At 36.6% G+C, this 21,987-nt stretch overlaps 1 protein-coding gene across 1 annotated transcript; it reads right to left on the bottom strand.

Annotated features, from left to right (window-relative positions):
• Positions 1-4,897: 4,897 nt before the first annotated feature.
• LOC121376168 (Krueppel-like factor 10) lies at positions 4,898-13,287 on the bottom strand. The gene is made up of 4 exons (XM_041503977.1): positions 13,157-13,287; positions 10,787-11,050; positions 8,397-9,381; positions 4,898-7,782 (listed from the first exon to the last, which is right to left on the bottom strand). The coding sequence occupies exons 1-4, from the start codon at positions 13,217-13,219 to the stop codon at positions 7,547-7,549; spliced, it is 1,548 nt and encodes a 515-aa protein (XP_041359911.1). The 5' UTR covers positions 13,220-13,287; the 3' UTR covers positions 4,898-7,546.
• Positions 13,288-21,987: the final 8,700 nt, after the last annotated feature.

Here is a 21,987-nt window from a genome sequence, read left to right as displayed (position 1 = left end):
TAAATACTATCATTATGGTGTATGGTTACGTTACAAACTCTCACGTCATTGACCGCAAGGTCTTCGAACTATCCGGGGCGGAACGTAGCCCAATGGTAAAGCGCTCGTTTCATGCGCGGTCGGTTTGGGATCGATCTTCGGTGGGCCCATTGGGCTATTTCTCGTTCCAGCCAGTGCACCACGACTGGTATATCAAAAGCCGTCGTATGTTCTATCCTGTCTATGGGATGGTGCATATAAAAGATCCCTTGCTACTAATGAAAAAAATGTTGCGGGTTTCCTCTCTGTGACTGTCAAAATAACCATATGTTTGACATCAAATAGCCGATAATTAATAAATCAATGTGCTCTAGTGGTGTCGTTAAAGAAAACAACTTCGAAATATCCTTTAAGCAAACAAAATATTAACCCAAGACGATATACTGACGCAAGGTTTATTTTCACCTTCTCGTTGGTACAAAAATCAAATATAGATGTATGTATATAAATTAAAGAAGTATTAACAATGAAGCATTTATTTTCTACTCTATGAACAATAGAGATATACATATTGATATATACATGTAAAAGAATAGAAATATATTCGGTTTTTCAGTGATTGCACTTAACGTGGTACAAAATATTGAGCTTAAACAATATCAGGAAAGGTAACTTGGTCGTCGATAGCAACAAAAAATAATTAAAAAAAAATATATATCCTTCCTGGAATGGGGGGGGGGGTAAGGTAGAGAAACAATTTTATTATTTAAGGCTTATTTAATAACATATTCAAAGTCGCTTTTTCGGGTGAGGTGGGTTTTTTGGTTCAGTTACTGATAGAGTTATGTCCAAGAACCAAACCACTTTCCTTTACAATCAATTTGGTCAGATGGACCTAAATGTATGTTTAATTTAATGATGATGATGATGATAAAGAAAAATTAATTCAGATACTTGTTTGTTTAAAAGGTAAATAATGACGTCTAACAATCTATTTAGTTATTTAATTAGTGGGTTTTTTTACAAGTGGCTCAAATCTTGATTATTATAAATATACCACCCAAACAAAAAAAACGCATAAAGGATGGACAGTTCAAACTACTAGATGCATTTTTTTTTTTTAAAGAGGCCGGCTATTTTTCCCATTAAAAGTAATTACTTCCTTCAACTTTCCTCCCGTGAAAAGTCAATGGAAACCCATCCCTCCCAAACTACTGGATTCACACCTGCAGTTAATCATCTAGCCATAAACCTGGCACAGTAGTATGTCCCTGTTGTGGGATCGAACTTGAGTCGTCATTGTGACGAAAGAAATATCCATTTCAGTCAGACGATCTCGTGCTCCATTACGCAATAAACAGTCGCATATTTTATTGCCGCCAACACCACAATTTTTCTTCTCCTGTCGTGCTTCGAACCCGTTTGATTTCTCTGCAGCGACACCTTTTATTTGCCTCTCTGTGTCACTAAACACGTAATCCGAGATATCCAGAGGCCATAATACATATCAGGAGTCAGGAGTTCAGCGCAGGTGCTCAACCTTTCTGATCAAGAACAACAGCACGTACAGTACACAGTCTCTCTTTCAACCACGGGTAACCAAGATATCACGGAGCAAGGGAGTCGACAGAGTGAGGCATAGGAGGGGTCGGAAGGGCGGTCATCTGGCCGAATCCCAATTTCAAAGGATTCTCATATTTAAACATTGCCCTGCTTTTATTCATTTGTCATTAGGAAAGTGCAGTTGTTGCCATGTTTTTATCAATTTGTCAAGTTTGGCCACTTGTCGGTAAGAAAGTGCCATCGGTGCAATGTTTTTAATACATTAAATGTCTGCCACTTGTCATATGACCAAAAAAGGTCAAAAGTTTAAATTAAATCCCTCTGACCTCTATGAATAACTAAGACTACTGAACAAATTGGGACAAAATTAAATCTAAGAAAAACAAACAAAAAAGAATATCATGGTAAACATGGGTGGGTTTTGTGGGGGTGTTGTTAATTTATTTACAAACATTTTGATCACAGCAATTTATGGTACTGTGCAAAAGATGAAAGAATGTAACATAATATTTAATTATGTTTAATTGGCCCATCCGGGTTTAGGTTTTTTATGGTGTGTGTGTGGGGGGGGGGGGGGGGGGTGTTCGGTCTGGATACGGAGAAATATATATTTAGTAAGTAGCTTACGTTCTGACTAACTTCAAGCAAAATACACCAGAACCTTGGAAGAAAACTTATGTGTACAGTAGGATGACATAGATGGACATTACTGATTTGAGCCTTGAGGTGGAAACACGAAACAATGCACATTTTAAAATATATATTGGTTTTTTTATGTATGGTTCATTCTTACTGGCTCAATTTGATTTGTAAAACAGCAATTAAAAAGATAGTTTCTGTGTTAAAATCAAAATACAAATGTAGTTCTTCATTTCATACTGGCTGTTCCTTTTGTGGTAGTAAAGTTTTTAAACAGACCAGGACTACTGGTGATCTATTTGTACACAGAAAAGCTACTGCACTTGAGCTAGCATAATATCTTACATAATATAACAAACCCTAACTTCGCTGAATTTTAAACACAGAAGCTACTGTTTACTTGCGGCATATATGTACAGTAATTTTAATTAATACATAACACATGTATACTCACCCAAAAACGAAACTATGCATTATACTAGAATACAAATATTGCACATCAGTAAATAACATCATTATTACTTGCCACCCCCCACCCCTCGATATTTTGACATTTGAATTTTCATATTTATATTGCAATAATGTTCTGCTTTTAAAAAGGTTTACAATATTTTCTTTGTTGTTTAACATATATAAATAATTATATTATCCTCGTGTACTGTTTTGTTTGTAGGCGAGTATACAAATAAATATATCCTGAGGAAAAAAACTATAGAAATATCCTGTATTTCAAAACTGAAAAAGTCATTACTGACTCAAATTTGCACTATACAGAAAGAGAACTGAAAGACTACACAAACTATAAACAATAAATAACTACAGTACTATTAAATAAATCATACATACATACATACATACATACATATTACATACATACATACATACATACATACATACATACATACATACATACATACATACATATTTCATAACAAGTGCTGCCTTACCACATACACTGCAAAGAAAAAACATTCAACAATCTTGTCATACAAACAAATACTCTCAAAATGGTTCTAATTTACTTTTTACACAAAGCTAGGGACATCTGGTCAATAGTGATATTTTTCAAATGTTTTTCTAACAACTGGCTACATTTTTGTTAACCACTTTACAATATTATAAAAAGAAAATACTGTAAATATATAAAAACTGAACCAAAAAACGTTTTCCAGAATAAGCCAATTAACCTTATCCTACCAGATTAAATAAAACAAATTACACATCAATATTTCTATATTGATGAAAACTGATATAAAAATAATCCAATATGGATATTTTATTATTATATACATGAAACATGCATATAAAGGCCAGACATGTGACCTGGTAGGTATGACAATTCCAAACTTGTGGCCATTGTGCAAACTGAAACAATCTTTTGTTTTACCAAGGGTTTCTAGATTATGGTAGTCCCATTCCCATGGCTAGTGATATTCAATGTTGGGCTAGTAAATAACTACTATTGGAATGCCTGATGGCTAGTGAAAACAAATTTTGCAGTCAAGTCTTTTTGTAAATATGAATATCATAATCCAACCCCAACGTTAGTGTTTTTAAGTTCTAACTCCCTCTTTAGGTGACATATCTGATTATTACTATTATTTAGTAAAATTGTATTAAATTAAAGTAAAGTAAAGTAGGGCTAGTGAATTTTAATCATGGTTAGTAAATTTTTTAAATCGTTGATCCCATGGCTAGTGGATTCAAAAAAAAGACTCTAGAAGCCCTGTTTTACCTCTTAATTTTTTCATCCAGCCTGCATCAATTGTTTATGAACAGTACATTTAGATGTAAAGAGTTCATGACACATAGATGTTTAATATTCTGGACTACTGGCAACATTATTAGAGCAAATAATGGATCTTTGAATTATACATATCGTAAACATTACAGCTGAAATTATTCAAGTCACAAAGTTTTATCTACATTCCTGTTTTGTAGTCTTCCAGTATTCATTGAGAACATTATTTTGCTCAATGGAAATAATTTAGAACAAAAGTTTACAGAAAAGACAACTAACAATTATGGACATAGTGGAGGGGCTGTTTTTGGTGTATTGTTTAAATAACATTCACAGACATTTCAGAAACAAACATATAAAATTAATAACTTACAATTAATAATTACATTTAACAAAATGAACAATCTGTCATAAATTCAGAACTAATAATAATAACAAGATATTTAATCACAACACTGGATACTTTATTTAAAAAAAAAAAAAAAATAGTAATAATAAAATAATAATAATTAAACCACAATTAGGATGGCTGGAATTATTATGTAACATGTGATCCTTTTGGAAACAGTCCTACTGAGAAATAATCACCAACTGAAGACACTAAAACCAAACAGAAACTTTAAAGGGACTCACCCTAGTCATAATAGTGAAATATAAAATACTGTTGGCCGTTATAGCCGTTTGTAATTTTAACTTATAGATTACTTACATCTTGCTCAAAATATAACATTCTAGTATGTTTATGATCATCCTGAACTTTTAGGAGCTCAAAATCCATTTTTTATACTGATCAAAAGAAATAAAGGATCACAGAAATTGTAACATCAAATACTAACTGCAACCAAAACCTCATTCAAAGAAAGAAGTTTGTTTTGTTTAATGACACCACTAGAGCACATTGATTTATTAATCATCAGCTATTGGATGTCAAACATATGGACATTTTGACACAGTCATAGAGAGGAAACCCGCTACATGTTTCCATTAGCAGCAAGGGATCTTTTATATGCACAATCCCAGACAGGATAGCACATACCATGGCCTTTGATATACCAGTCGTGGTGCTACTGGCTGGGACGAGAAATAGCCCAATGGGCTCATTCAAAGTGTCAAGAAGTAACTGACAGTTTTCTCCAATATCAGTGACATTCAAAGTGTCAAGAAGTAACTGACAGTTTTCTCCAATATCAGTGACATTCAAAGTGTCAAGAAGTAACTGAGTTTTCTCCAATATCAGCGACATTCAAAGTGTCAAGAAGTAACTGAGTTTTCTCCAATATCAGTGACATTCAAAGTGTCGAGAAGTAACTGACAGTTTTCTCCAATATCAGTGACATTCAAAGTGTCGAGAAGTAACTGACAGTTTTCTCCAATATCAGTGACATTCAAAGTGTCAAGAAGTAACTGACAGTTTTCTCCAATATCAGCGACATTCAATCTCACATTCTACTTCTTCCGTTAATAGAGACAAAACCATGCTAGTAGTGAATTAACTTTGATCTAAGATTATATTGAATGTCATGTGTTCCATTATTTCTTCCCATCAGTATATAACAGAGAAAAGACTTACAAGTATGTCTTGGAGGCGACTTCAGCAAGCAAAATGTCTAGTGGCGTATATAACTTTTACACAGAATAAACAGGCACAGTTCTAAATAGTTCAACTATTTGAGTTATATGTCCACACCTATTTGCAATAGACCTCTTCAGTTTCAAGTTGCCATAGTAAATTGTATTAGTTCCATGAGGACAGTACCAAACACACTCATCACAGACTTGAAAACTTCTCAAATCCATTCAAAACACCTTTAGAAAAGATTAAAACATGCAAACCAATTTGCAACAGGCATATCAACAATTCACACCTCTAACACATCAATAAGTTATTCTCAAAATGAATTTCACTAGTTATGGCTGAAAGACAACTGGTAGAACAACAAAACAAATGCACGATAACCATTACAAAAAAATAGCGTACAAGATTACAATCACAAACTCTAACAATGTTAAAGTTGCTTTTCGCTGACTCGTTTCAGTTTCTGTCTGAACTAAAATAACAGATACTTGTCATCGGTTTTTCCTGAATGAGGATGTCACTCATTTTAGTGTTCATATTCAGGTAATGTTAAAGTCCGCCTTCCTGGACTCACAATCCTACCATCTGGATAATGTTTCCAGGACAGATTAATGGGTTAATATGAGAAACAACCTGTCACTGCGACAGGCGTCTTTAAGCCATAGACTAGCAACAAGGATCTTTTACATGCACTCTCCCACAGGCAGGATAGCACATACCACATTTTATATACGAGTCGTGGAACACTGGGTGGGACAGGATATAACCTACTGGGTGAGCTGGGATGGTGTTTACAGAGCCCACCATACCTCAGGTGGGTGGTCTACCACAATGTGAGATCCTACTCAGTCCAAAACAACCGGAGCAAAATTCACAAAACATCGGGACTGCACTTTCATACACAAAATTGTAAAATTACGGAATATAAATCATGGTAAACATATTTAAAATTATTAATATATGTTTCAAATTTTCTTTAAGTATAAGGATTGTTCTACACATAAATATACATTTAATGCTGTAAAATATTGTTATAGTGTTTTAAAAAATATCAAAACAGATTTATTTTTTTGTCCTTAATAGAATGTATTTTCCATACCGACAATTTTCTACACGAAATAAGATACTAAATACTTGAAATAAAGAGACTAAATACTTGAAATAAGATACTAAATACTTGTAAATGTATGACACTTAACTGGAAACACAAAGTTAGGATGTTTTGTGGATTCGACTCCATAAGTCATAATTAAACTTACACTTTTAAGTCATTGTAGTACACATGGCTTCCATTTATGAAGTATAAATATATAATGTATAGCAGAATGGCCAATAACACTTTTACAAAGATGAAAGTAAAAAAAAAACCCACCTATAAAACTTTCAAAAATCATTTCTAGAACAGTGGTCAAGTCTGTTTGTGTTTAGTAACATGGTTTTCTGTGTATTTTGTCAAACTGTCAAGCATTTTTCACTCGTCTAAAAGATATAATGATGATTCAGTTAGTTTTCTCAGCCTTTCACACAACCTCACATATCCCTAAAAGCAGCAGTAAAACATCATTTGTGGCTGTTTCTCTGAACAGATGTCTAGATGTGCAGACTAGAAACACAGGTACAACACTTAATTCAAAGAGGAAATGGAACAACAGTTTGTGTTCATTACAAATGGTCAATCCAAAGCTGTTGGCATCATTGTTGCTCGACACGTCTTAAACACATGCTCAAAGACACTTCTCTCAGTGTCAGCTTTTCCAGGGAAGGATCGAGGGGATTCATCTGACGCAAACACTGTTACCAAGGGCTCACGCTGTGCATTGCCAAATTAGCCAATTTTTATAACATTTAGTCTTTGGCTAATCAAATATTCCATAAATTAACCATATTTTAATCCATTTTCAAGGAAATATTCTATAAATCTGAAAATTGGCTAAACCAAACATCTGTTCCAGTGTGAGCTCAGTTACCCCTCCACTTACTATTGAGAACCACCCTTTATATCAGTGTTACCCATCCCCTTACTACTCAGAACCACCCTTGAATCAGTGTCACGAGGTAATCAAACTGGCTTCATGTTGGTCCGTCTGCCACACAGGAGATTTCTTGCTCAGTGTGTGTGTCTTAACATGCTTGTTAAGATGGTCGCTCCTCATGAACTTCCTGTTGCACTGAGAACACTCAAACTTCTTCTCTCCAGTATGGGTACGCTTGTGTCGCGACAGTTCATCAGATCGGGCAAAGCGACGCAGGCAGAACTCCCAGTTACAAACAAACGGCTTTTCACCTGGATTAAAAACAAAACACAAAGGATAATGTTTTGTTTTAATGTTTGAGAATTGAAGGCAAGTTTTGTTCAGTTAATAGGCAATTAATTTAATACATTTAATATATTTGTTAAATATGAACGGAAAGGAGAAAGGAAAGGGACTGGGGAGGGAAGGTGACAATGAAAGGAGAAGCCTAGGGAAAGGGGAAGGAAGGGAAAAAACCCAAAAGGGAGTAAGAATGGGGAAAGAAGAAAAGGAAAGGAAACGGAAAAGAAGGGGAGAGATTGCAGGGAAGGAAAGAATAGTGGAGTGGGAAGGTAGGGCACGGAAGATGAGTGAAGAGGAGAGGAAAAGAAAAACCCAACTCCTTTATAGGTTGAACGATGACAGGGCGAACTTTACCATTAGCCATCAACTTGTCTACCTAGCTAGAGCATACTACCAGTACTTTGAAATGCACTATTGTGTACTTTTCTATTCCCCTTAAAAATCCATACAACTTTGCCAATTTTTTTTTAATTTTTTTTAATCTACAGACATTAATGTCATCAATTCAGCTTATTTCATGCATAAGTTGAATTACTAAATAAAACAAATGGATAGTTTGATTTAGCTATAATAACAAACCTACCTGTGTGTGTTCGAATGTGCGCTTTCAGGTGGGAACTTTTAAAATACGTCTTATCACAGTCTTTGAAATGGCACACATGAGACCGACGCCGCTTCAAGTCTCCACTCAGTGGTTCGTCCGACTGTGAGCCCGACTGGGTCAACACTGGCGCCGGGGCAATGGCACAGTAATTGTTGCTTTTCATCAGCTGATCCTTCCGGGTGCCAACAGACCCGGCTCCCAATACAAACACCTGAACAATGGGGGGCTGAGAAAGGGGCAGAATGTTCGGAATCAAAATAGGGAATGGGGACTTCATTTTCGGCACTGCCCCATTTTCAGAAAGTTTATTGTGACTGGCAATGAAAGTTGGTAAATTTCCTGACTGTTTTCCACTAGGTACAGCTGGTTGTCTTGCAGTTACTGCTGGATCACATGTAGCAGGAACCATCACTGGGCATCTACAGTGAGGAACACCCATACCGCCAATGTTCTGTCGGGATTCACAATCAGGATTTAGTTTTGTGTTGTCGCCTGCTGGCAGATAGGAACTTTGGTCCACAAATTTATCAGATGTCAATGTTTGAACAGATGTCACTGCTTTAGCAGAGGTCAATGTTTGAGCAGACATCACTGCCTGGGCAGATGACATGTGGTACTTATGATCATGGTCAGGCAACATGGTCACACTCTTGTTGTTTTCTGGTTGCCATGGAGACTGGGGCTGACCAGTGGGAGGTGCAGCTGGCAGGAGTGGGCTCTCTGGCGGTGTCAGGGCATCTCGGACTGGCAACACACAGCTGGTAATGTCCTTGTTCTCTTCAAACAGCTCGGGCAGGTATTTGCGTTTCCTTGGTGGCATGATCACAGACACTGCCGCCACATTCTGTGGAGTTGTGATCTTGGGCAAGGCAGACAGAACCTGCACTGGTGGCACATTCGGAGAAGGTGACCGTCTTCCAAACACACCCATGTTCACAGTCGGAATGGGATGCTCCATCAAAAGCTAAATAATAACAATAAATGAAACTTTATAGAATAATTGAAAATACAGTTCCGTATTTGTACATGTACAGGGAATATTTTGTTCAGTATCGAAATTTAACAGTAGTTGAAAATCAATTTTGTACAGATAAGAAAACTAAATTTCCTTAAGATGTATAATTAAAATTCAAACTTTACAATTTATTGGAGAAAACATTATATTACATATTTTGTAATATTAAAGGCATATTTTCAGACCAATGACCTATTTAATGGTCTAACAAAGTATTACCTGAACAAAAATAATTCGATTTGTCCCTAAATGTACTTTATTCAACCATGTTCATAACCATCATACTCCATTTATTAATGACATTTTGTAAAATGGCAATGGTCTATAATTCAAAAACTAAAAAGGGTTGACATGGATTTCACTCCATCATGGTTCAGTTAAGGTGATGCAATAGCTAGATTTGGTTTCCAACAATTAATGTAATTTTTAGTTATTATCCATTTTTAGAGAAATAAGGTCCTTAAATCCGTGACAGTATGCCTTTAATGACTAATTTTATTACTTGAGGCTCTGAAGTATGTACTTTTTAAAAATAATATATACTGTTAAGCCTGTCTTAAGCCCACCCTGAACAAACTGGATTCCTGTCAAAGCTGGAAGAGTTTCAAGATCTCAAATGTTCTAAATTTTAAAACATGACCCTCGAAAAACAGGATCCTGTCTAAATGGGATAAACATTAGGTTCCTGCCATGATCCGGTTCAGACAGGTTTCACTGTATATCATTTTTAATTTATATGTGTACTTTTCTATTTATATTTATACATCAGTTTAAAAAAACTAAAACTTTATCACTTATTAGCATTGGGAATTGATCTGGTTTGATGCAGCTTGACGTATTACCATTTGCATTATGCCTATAGTGTTTAAAGAACGTTTGTTTACCAATGTTAACAAAATGGCAACAACTGTTTTTGTCTATCAACTTCATTTGTTTGAATAAAGGTAGTAATAAGCTCAAAACAAATTTGGGATGTAATATATTGATGATTTTTTTAGACTTTGCATTTGAATTTGGTAAACAAAAACAGTCACATTTCAGTTAGGGTTCTGGAGATTTTTTAGTTTAATAATATTTGTTCTTTCTAGCCATTGGTCATGGTGAGAGTAACTATTTACTAGTCTGACATCTGTACGAGAAATCCATGGGCATTGAGCTACCGTATTCTAGAAAACCAGGGACCTAATTCACAAAGCTCTCTTAGGCTCTGCTAGACAACAAAGCATCCTCTTTGTAAGTCTTTTAGCTTTGCACTGCGAGATCGCAAAGTTGCGAGAGTTTAGTGAATTAGGCCCATGACTATTTATACACACAATATATAATCACATATACAGAAAAGAAAAGAAATATTTACCCGAGCAAGTTTTGAATCTCTTGTGATTTTTGGTTCTGGTATTCCCTCATTGCCCAGTGTGATGTCCGACCCATCCTCGGAGCAGGGGGGTGAGGCAGACCCGGTGGAATAAGGTGGGGTCAGTCTCCCCGGCCGCAGCAGGTAATCATCGACCACAGGCTTCTGCTGACTGGTGCTGATGGACAGCAACGTCTCGACAGCATCGCGCTCCACCGGGTCTGTGCAAGTCGTCGCTCTGGCGCCACGCAGAACCATCTCTCTCTCCTAGAAGGGCGAAACGAAAAAAAGTTAAATATGTTTTGCTTATCAATACCACTAGAGCAGTAATTTATTAATCATCGGCTATGTAATTCTGACATATACTAGTTGTCTTAGAAAGGAAAGAGACTACACTGATTCTGGACCGACATGGTTTGTTAAAACATTTGTTTTGTTTAACGTCACCACAAGAGCACATTAATTTATTAATCATTGGCTATTGGTAATGTTGACATATATTCTTAGAGAGGAAACCCACTACATTTTTACATTAGTTGCAAAGGATCTTTTATATGCACCATCCCACAGACAAGATATCACATACCAAGGCCTTTGATATACCAGTCGTGGTGCACTGGCTGGAACGAGAAATAGCCCAATGGGCCCACCTACAAGGCTAGCCTCAAACCATGGAGGCAAAGCACTTGCTTGATGTGCGGTCGGTTTCGGATCGATCCCAGTCTGTGGGCCCACTGGGCTATTTCTCATTCCAACCAGTGCATCATGACTGGTATATCATAGAGATTGTGGTATGTGATATCCTGTGGGATGGTGCATATAAAAGATCCTTTGCTACTAATGTAAAAATTTGATTTTTATTTTTGTTAGTGGATGACTAAAAAAAAACAAGGCACATTTCTTTTCTTTTTTTTCTTTTTTTCTGATGAGACTGTAAACTCCAGTCCTGTGGCCGCCACCTAAGAATGAAAATGTATGGTTTTTTGTCCTACTCTGTATAAAGATAAAAATGTTGTTTGTTTGTTTTGGTAATAAATACTATACAGAAAATAATCTGTTACAGAATAAAATTGCAATCACTGGTTGCACTTTGCTTAATAAACAACTCTTGACAAACACCCCTTCACTCCACTCTTAACATTTCGTAATGAATCTTGTAATTCGTCTATCAGTTACGTAATTGTTGAACGGTCCCTTACACTTTTACATTTCCGTCACAGGTGTATTGTTATTATTTACATTTTCGTTTTAAGAACTTACAACTTAATTTAATGGTTTTGTTAACCTCCGTTTTGGTAATAAATGTAATCTGTGTAACGAAAAACCACATTAGTTCATAATACAGATTTATTTCTGTCAGCTATGCATGCCATAACTGCACCGATGCAAAAACACGTGCTCACTGTGTGTAAGCAATCCAAATATGGCAAGGTCACACACGTGACTGCATAGCATTTCCGCGTCTGTGAACTCTTGATTCAAGGTTCAAGTTTTATTTCTTCCACGACAGTTTTAACAAGTATTTCATGACACATTGCTTCAATAAAGCTTAAAATATATTTACATCTTCAATAATGCAGGTGGCCTGAAGTTAGATAAATAATTATTTCACATGACTATATCCGACTGTGGAATCGAAAAAACCAGACCACACCTCTTGCTGAAGATTTCGACCTTTGTACTCTTGTCAACAGTAAGTCGGCAAGCAAGCACGCGGTCAGCGCGTGCTATGCTGGCAACTGTTACAGACACGCGCAAACACTAATGCTGACAATACCATCTTCCAATCATCCTCGAACGTGTACACACGTCTACAGAAGTCATTTAGGTACGACCGAGTCGACATAGCCTTCACGTCTGTGGTGTTCAGGCATGGTTATAAGCCATACCGATTATCAGCCGTGACATATTTGACCTATTTAAAAATAAACAAATCGGTATGTCGTGTACTTCCTGAAATTGTTCCGTTGAATTCAGCGACACACAATACGTTCGTTTTTATTTAAATTTGTATTATTTGTTTATTATTTTGTTCTTTCAACATATACCCCTCCAACATAAAACATGTAATACGATATACAGATTGCATTAAATTAAGGCGTAAACATTTCGCCAGCTCAGCTGACTGTACTGTAGTGGTCGCATTAGCATAAATATAAACAAAGCCATAATCTGGGGCGCATTGGAAATCGTTCTTTTTTAATTTCCCTATATATAAGAATATGCATGTATTATTCCTTTTATTTTTGTTATACGGGTAACATTTTATACATATTGTGCCTTAAGGCTTTTATTTATCGGCAGTGACATTCTTTGTTTGAAAATAAAACATGTAAATAACAATAAACCATGAAAAAACAACAGGTATCTTACCGTCTCAACTATTTGTGGGCTGTCTGGAGCCTGTGGTGAATAACAGTCAGAATACTCTCGCATTTTTCATATATATTAAAAAACCTGATGCAAGGCTTTCGTTCCATTTTATATGTGACTACACTATCAACACAAATTGAAGGCGAGGGCGGGGAACAATCAACCAATGAAAAATAGGGGCAAGGCTGGTTCGACCAATCATCTTTAACCGATCATATGATCAGTGAGTGATTCTGGTGGCTTGGTGCACGTGGGTCTGAAATGGCCTATTTAGTCTGACCAGTCATTGTTTACATCAGCAAGTAGCGGGTGGGTTGCGGAATGTCCCGAGTACACATGCGTTCGGTATGAGTACACATACATATATACGCATGGTTATAATGAGGTGGAGAAAAAACAACAATGAGTTGTAAACTAAAAATAATATTGAAGAATATTTTAAAACATATATGTCAACACGACCAACCTTGAACAGTAGCCATGCTAATTGTGTATTGAATCATGACCAATTGAGTTTAAAGCACCTTGGGGCATTTACAGGTTTCGTAATAACGGCCGTATTACTCACGCTGCTATAAAATACAGAAAGTCGTTTGTATTAATACGTGACAAAATGCAACAGATAATCCAAGCTTGTTTTATTTAAAGTATATGTGGAGACAATACATACTTCTCTCAATGCTAGCAGGCCCGTAGACAGGGTCATGGGGTGGGGAGCGTCGCACCTTTCAAAAACTGCTGGAATCTGCTTTTGTGTGCATGCATTACGTATGCTCATTAAAACTGAATTGACCCTCTACTTCACACCTTGTAGAATGCAGCTTATAACGAAATCATTTATTTATTTATTTATTTTAGTATCGTTTTATATTAAATAATGCATTTTAACGCAGCTGCACAATGTTTATAATTGTTCATAAAAAAAAAACGAACATGATTTTGAATATTAATTACAGATAATTACAGATCCTCTAAAACAAGACGTTTTTATTTGTTGTATTATATAATTGTATTTATTTTATTTTATTTATTTACATTTTTGTACAGAAAGTTTATTTTCTTTAACGACACCACTAGAGCACATTGATTTATTAATCATCGCCTATCATCCACTACATTTTTCGATTAGTAGCAAGGGATCTTTTATATGCACCATCCTACAGACAGGATAGCACATACCACGGTCTTTGATATACCAGTCGTAGTGTACTGGCTGGAATTTTTTGTATAGATAAACAAAATGCATTCTCTATTATAATTATATCGGAGGTCGGAGCCAGTGAAAAATATTACTCCCTTATAAATAATTTACAAAAATAGATATTTATCGTGGTGACGTTAGACCTACTAGTCATATGGGATATGATTCAACAAAATGAAACAAGTTAGTACGTACTTACCCAAAATTCCATCATGCATTGACAACTGAATTTCTCAACAATAGCAAAACCAACAAAATGTTTTCCCACGTTAAAATGCTCCCCGTGTGTGTATGTGTGTGTAATATCAAACTGTTGAGATAACATACATAAAAACTAATCTGTGTTGGAAGAAAACGGGGTAGCTAGTTAAACACGACTTGTAGGTCCGCCCTTGAAACACACACAGGTCATCCATCACAGGTGAGAATGCGTAAAGACCAATAGCACGTACACAAGTTGATCACACATTAAAACGCAGTCGGTCGAGTTATGTCTGTCTCTTACTGTACACGGAGAATTTAAAAACAAACACCCTCTGTCTGCGTGTCTGTCTGTCTGTCTGTCTCTCTCTCTCTCTCTCTCTCTCTCTCTCTCTCTCTCTCTCTCTCTCTCTCTCTCTCTCTCTCTCTCTCTCTCTCTCTCTCTCTCTCTCTCACACACACACACACACACACACACATGATCGCGCGTGCGGGAACACAAACACACACACATAGAGAGAGAGGGGGGAGGGAGAGAGAGAAAGTAAAAGTAAGATAGAGGAATACAGGAATAGAATAAAGAATGAGATATGTTGACACCAATTGATCTAGTCGAATAGAAGTTTAAACCATACTACTACTACTATTACTACTACTACTATTACTACTACTACTACTACTACTACTACTACTACTACTACTACTACCGGATTTTCCCGTATTTAGGCCCTTGAACAAGATAACATTTTATCTGAAATTAGACCCCAGGCTTAAAATGTGAAGTTGAAATGCATTCATACATGTGCTATAATAAGAGGGGGAGGGAGAGTGTAAGTTGCGATAGCACATTAAGGCTTAGTCATGTGTAAAACCTTTCACTATTACTGGTCATGGAAGAAGCAGCAACTAAAGGACGAGGGGACAGTAATCAATTCGCCTTTCAACGCGGGGTGTGTGTTGAGGGCGGGCGAGCTATATTAAGCCACCTCGGGTTTATAGTTGGGTAGGATATTGCTTCCGACGCTTATGAAGATAACTGGTTATGTTCTACTGGAGGCAGATATGTGTGGGGTTGGGTTTTTAATTTTGTTATTTTGCTGTTTTTTTGGTTTGTTTTGTTGTTGTTTTTGTTTGTTTTGCTGTCATTGTTTGTTTTGGGGGGTTTATGTGTGGGGGGTTTTTGTTGTCTTTTTTTGGGGGGTGTAGGTGGGGTTTTTTTTATGAATACGTGATATAAAAAAAAATGTATGTACTTTCTGGTTTTAGCCTTGACAAGCCACTGCCAGCAGGGGCGTAGCATGGTCTGAACCTGGGGCGGGTGGGTGGGTGGGTGGCGGTGGGTGGTCGAATATGAACCCAGTAGCGGAACTTTTTGTCAACATTTAATTTTTACTGGACACCTATTTGAATAGCTTAATATTACACTATAAAAAATATAGTTTTAGCTTCAATGGGGAGGTCCGTTCGACACTCCCCCCCCCCCCCCCAGCCTACACCTCTGGTCAGCATATTAAAAATTTAATATTATCGAGTTAATTATGCAAAATTATGTATGGGAGCGATTCACTTGAATGTGCTTTTTTTTCTTTTCTTTTTTTTCTTTTTTTTTATAAATACAAAAACTGCAAAATGTGTCACTGCAATAGTTTTTTTGTTAATATTACATTTAATTGCTATTCAGTATTGTTTTTCTTTACATACTCATGAAAACAAACCAAACCCCAACACATTTCATATATAATGCTTGATCTAAAAGGCACGAAGGACAATAGTACTACTTTCATTTAAAGGTGCATTATTTTAGTTTTAAGTGCCATATTTCGCTGTTTTTTACATTCCTGATCAATATTAGCCTCTGCCACATATAATCAATCTTTCACAAGTAACTCAACGAAAATATCGAAATTCTAATGTGCTACCACAACGCATACAGTGGATACAAATATATTAACAGAAATATAGACATGTATATACCTACATAACATACCCTCAATCGAAACTCTGCCAATACTTGGTCGTGAGAGAACTATAGGTGCAAGACATGTATGCGATAACAGATATTAAATATATTTTGTAATTTAAAATTCTAGCAGTAAATTAAATTATGTGGTTGTAAGCTTTATGGTGATGTATGGTCTAAGTATAGTACAGTCCTTACATTTCAAAAGGGAGGAAATAAAAATATTTTCTCCGCTATGTAGCCTAACTTTGATAGAAGAAAGGAAATGTTTTATTTAACGACGCACTCAACACATTTTATTTACGGTTATATGGCGTCGGACATATGGTTAAGGACCACACAGATATTGAGAGAGGAAACCTGCTGTCACCACTTCTCTTTTCGATTAGCAGCAAGGGATCTTTTATATGCACCATGCTACAGACAGGATAACACATACTACAGCCTATGACATACCAGTCGTGGTGCACTGGCTGGAGCGAGAAATAGTTCAATGGCCCCACCGACGGGGAACATTGATAATAGAGTTCCTATACTATTCTATGCATATACACACTGTTTAGCAACATTACCTTCCACATCTGCTTTAAATGCATGTCGACCGTTTCTACCCCGTCACACTGGTATTTCCGTTTGAAGAAGTCACAAGTAATTAATAATTACCTATACTGAACCATATATCCATTAAAAACATTTTTAATAACTAATGGCACCCAAACCGGTATGAAGGCTTTAGCTTTCCCCGCTTTTTAAAACACAACTTCTTCTCATTACATCGTACATTTAAACTACAGATTGAGCCAAGGACACATGACATTTGAAGTTTGCAGGGCGTGTGCATGTTATATCGGTCACGTTGTCATTATAAGAAGAGGACAAAATTCTGACGAAATAACCACGCGACCTCGATTCCTGAAAGAAAATCCAACACGTGAAGACCACGAACATAGAAGCTGCCACCCAAGCAAGTAGAATTGGTTTATTCCGGTCTATCGGCGGACTATCTTGGGCTGTTGTGGTACATGTATACTGATTTTCACATTACTCACATACATGCCCATGTACATGAATGCGGAAATGATACCAGACTGAACCCATTATTATATATAAACGGCTTAAACCTTTTAGTAGTAACCCAAGACGTCCATTCACAGGCGGAGGTGGAATAAGCTGGGTCATTAAGTTTAGACTTTTGACTGGCGTCCAATATATTGTGTATGTTGACTGGAATGTGAATAAACATAAATTAACCAATGTTTCATATATACTAGTATATAGTATACTATGTGTATTTTGTCTAACCGAATGTTGTTGTTCAGAGACAGAAAGGAGATAGAGATAAGCAGACAGACAGAGAGAGAGAGAGAGAGAGAGAGAGAGAGAGAGAGAGAGAGAGAGAGAGAGAGAGAGAGAGAGAGAGAGAGAGAGAGAGAGAGAGACATATAACAGGTGACGGCGAAATAGTTTTTTGTAGTTTTACGAGACAGTCGGCGCAACTTGTGTTTTTGGTTTTTTTCTTTCAGTAATGGGGAGATACAAAAAGAGTTTAGTTAAGTTAGGCATTTACTAATCACGAAAGAGGAGAGTTGTTTCCCGTCTTGACACCTAGGAGATCCAGTTCTGGCAAAAGGCTGTGTAATCGTCGTACCTCAGACTTTGCAAATTGTGATTCCTCAGTCCATTTAAGAGAGCATCTTCCATATCAACACCTATAGATGTATATCCTACATCCAACAAGGAATTTACAACATCACCACAACATATATCATCGCAAAAGAAAGGAGAAAAGCGATTTAGGAAGAGATTGTCATTAGCAACTCAGAGTGTAAATGACAGTAATGATAATCATACATTTCAAGTGTTAAATGAACCGTCCCTTGACGCAGACATGTATACTGATGATATAACAGAAACAATGTCACGTTTCATAAGCAGTGTCCAAAATGGCGTTTTTTTCCACACCCAAAAAACAACAAAAAAACAAAAACATTTCCTATGTATTATTTAAAGATACTCTAAAACGGCACTGTCACAGTAATTGATCCTGCATGAGGTTTCTGACGCCAACAAGGACATATGTTGGACAGGGAACGGTGTTTTGTTTTGTTTTTTTAGGTCAGTTTATCAGATTCATGAGAGGGTTTTCTCAACGGTATATATTCTGGACCACCTCAAGGAGTTCAACCTGCACGTACCAACTACACGGTGGATGAAGGGAAGATACTTCCTTCATTATGACTTGGAATCAAGGACAATATGCTCATGTGTTCAGATGTTACATGCAATTAAATTGTACACATAAACTAAGTTCTAAATATTCAAATGCGTCCTTATTTCTAAACAAAAAACAACCCATGTATTGTTCGAGACCTGTAAATGCTTATATATAATTGCTTATGATTTGATTGCTTTTACATTTATATTCAAAGGCAGCCTGCATAGTCTATTTATCCTATAACTGCTCGTGTTACATCACTGACACTGTGATACCACTGGCAGCAGAGGCTTTGGATTGGATTAAAACGCATTGTGATGCAATATTTTTAATGTGACGTCACAGTTGTAATTCCTATTTTTTCTCTGATCAACTTGAGAAATTAAAAACTAAATGTAGTAGAATGGCATCAGAAATGTACTATAATCCCCTCATTTATGAAATACGTTTCTCAATTCGTGAAGTTTGACTATCTTACATATGTCACTCACGTTAGTTAATTTTCAAAATGTCACCTAAGACTATAACCCATGTCTTAACTAACGAGAGTGAAATAAATACAATAATCAACCGTCATTCGTTGTGGAACCTTTATGTACACAATACAACGTACGTCACATTATCATTAAATTTTGTCTAAACACATCTGAAAACCCCCAGATGTAGGTCAAGGGTAAGAGTCAAGGTCACAGTGACCTATTCGAGATACACGGCATGTATCCATATACTAGGATTGGTGTTTTAGATGTCCAGTGGGGGACTAATAACAACTTAATGCTACACTGCATTGTAATGTCGATTTATTAAACAATATATAAAAACTAGATCATTCATCCCAATGAATCTGGAAACGCGGTGTCCTTTGAGATGACTTCGAGTTCAAAACACTCGTGCACTGGTGCCTGCCTGGTCTGTCTTGATGAACAACCACTGTCTGCTGACGGCAGGTCTTCCAGAGTATAGTTGGTCGCAGTCTTCACAAATTGTTCTGAAAAAAGAAAGAAATTTGGAACATAAGATTAGATGTCCTAAACCCGGGGCAGCAGACGAACATATGCCTAAACCATAAAACAAATTTTGGATGAATAATTATAAAATGACTTTCCAAAATGTATTTGCTTAATTTAACTTCCAAGGTATACAAAATTTCATCATGACACTTTTTAAGTATATAAATATAACTCGTTCCCTTAAAATAACACAAAACACTTTTATCATGTTTGTTTTGGCCGTCAAAATAACGAGGTTTTTCTTCAATAGCTTTTTTTGTGGTTGAACAAAATCGGGAATTAAGTAAACAGATGGATAGAGTATTCATTCTAGAGCCGTATAGCTAAGATCGCTTCGTGGAACAGGGCCCTGGACCATACAGACAGAGAGAGAGGAAACCCGCTGTAGCAACTTCATGGGCTACTCTTTTCGATTAGCAGCAAAATATTTCCCATAGACAGGATATTACATACCACGGCCTTTGTTACACCAGTTATGGAGCACTGGCTGGAACGAGAAATAGCCCAGTGGGGCCACCGGCGAGGATCGATCTTAAACCAACCGCGCATCAAGCGAGCGTTTTACCACTGGTCTACGTCTCGCCCCGTAGGGTGAAATGGTGTCCTTCCTAAAAAGTAAAAATCCCAAACAGTCCGACTGACGGAAAAAAAGACGGATAACTTCTTTATTTACGTTGTGTACAAATAAGACACAATACAACAATACAAATAATACAGCAATGTTCCTACCTACCTACCCTATTTTTTCCAGAGATGAAACCTGAAACACACATATTATTTTTTTTGGCCTAATGATAATGTGTCTTTATCTAGAATGTTATAAACGTTTATTACAAAAACTTCCGCCTTTTTAAAAAGATCTGCTCTAAAATCACCATAAAGCGAACAATGAATAAGAATATGTACTTCTCACATGACAGTCACTTTAAAGTCACATTAGACATCGTTGAACACATTACTTAGCTGTAGTTTATCCTGGCCAATTATTCATGTAAGTACGAATTAGCGGAACAATATGACAGAATACAGAACACAGAAGATAAAGTTAAATATAATTTCTTACATAGAACCTTTTTTTTCCATGTTATCAGTGTCCAAATTAATTTAGAGACCCACAGAAACCGGGAGAGATTTGTACACCCCTCCCACAACAACAAAAAATTGAGGACTAATACGATTATTATTTTCCATTGGCATCTAGGCAGTTTTGGAGTTTAGGGCTGTATACCCTAGATACTGTTTGGAGTTTAGAGATGGGCTATATACCCATGATACTGTTTGGTATTCATAAGCGTACATGTACGAGACGGGGGAAGGGGTCAAATTCGAGCAAAAAACACAGACATATTCGTGTAAAATGAGTCGGCCTGAAACCTTTCCACCACATATTTCCACAATGTTAGTTGTAATCCATGTTAAAATGTGTAGAAAATCTCAAAATACCGAAATTTCGGTATTGAAAATTATCCCCGCTGTTAAGTAAAACACTAAATATTACAATATATCTGATGACATTAAATTAACGCAAATTGGCTAATCATCATATTTCCAACAAACTGACAGGAAAACGTGTAGACTACATTATGTATGTTATGCAAACGAAATTTGTATATGGTTACCTCCAAAGAAAGGTAAAGGGAGGTAACCACATTTTGAAACGTCTTTTCTAACTGATAATAAAAAAAACATAACAGCAACATGCTGCCTAACCAAATGCATAATGCATGTATATGTATGTATGTATGTATGTATGTATGTATGTATGCTTGTATGATGCGCGGTCGGTCTGGTATCGATCCCCGTTGGTGGACCCATTGAGCTATTTCTCGTTCCAGCCAGTGCTCCACAACTAGTGTAACAAAGGCCGTGGTGTATATTATCCTGTCTGTGGGATGGTGCATATAAAAGATCCCTTGCTGCTAATCGAAAAGAGTAGCCCATGAAGTGTCGACAGCGGGTTTCCTCCCTCAATATCTGTGTGGTCCGTGGTCCTTAACCATATGTCCGACGCCATATATCCGTAAATAAAATGTGTTGAGTGCGTCGTTAAATAAAACATTTCCTTCCTTCTTGGGGCGGGACGTAGCCCGGTGGTAAAGCGTTCGCTTGATGCACAGTCGGTCTAGGATCGATTCCCGTCGGTGGACCCATTAGGTTATTTCTTGATAAAATATGTTGAGTGCGTCGTTAAATAAATAATTTCCTTCCTTCGTCCTTCCTTCTTTGTACTTAACCGATGCTGCA

The sequence above is a fragment of the Gigantopelta aegis genome, chromosome 6 (assembly GCF_016097555.1).
Source record: "Gigantopelta aegis isolate Gae_Host chromosome 6, Gae_host_genome, whole genome shotgun sequence".
Taxonomy (NCBI): Eukaryota; Metazoa; Mollusca; class Gastropoda; order Neomphalida; family Peltospiridae; genus Gigantopelta; species Gigantopelta aegis.
Note: the sequence above shows the minus strand (reverse complement) of the source record. Positions and strands in the feature narration are given on the sequence as shown.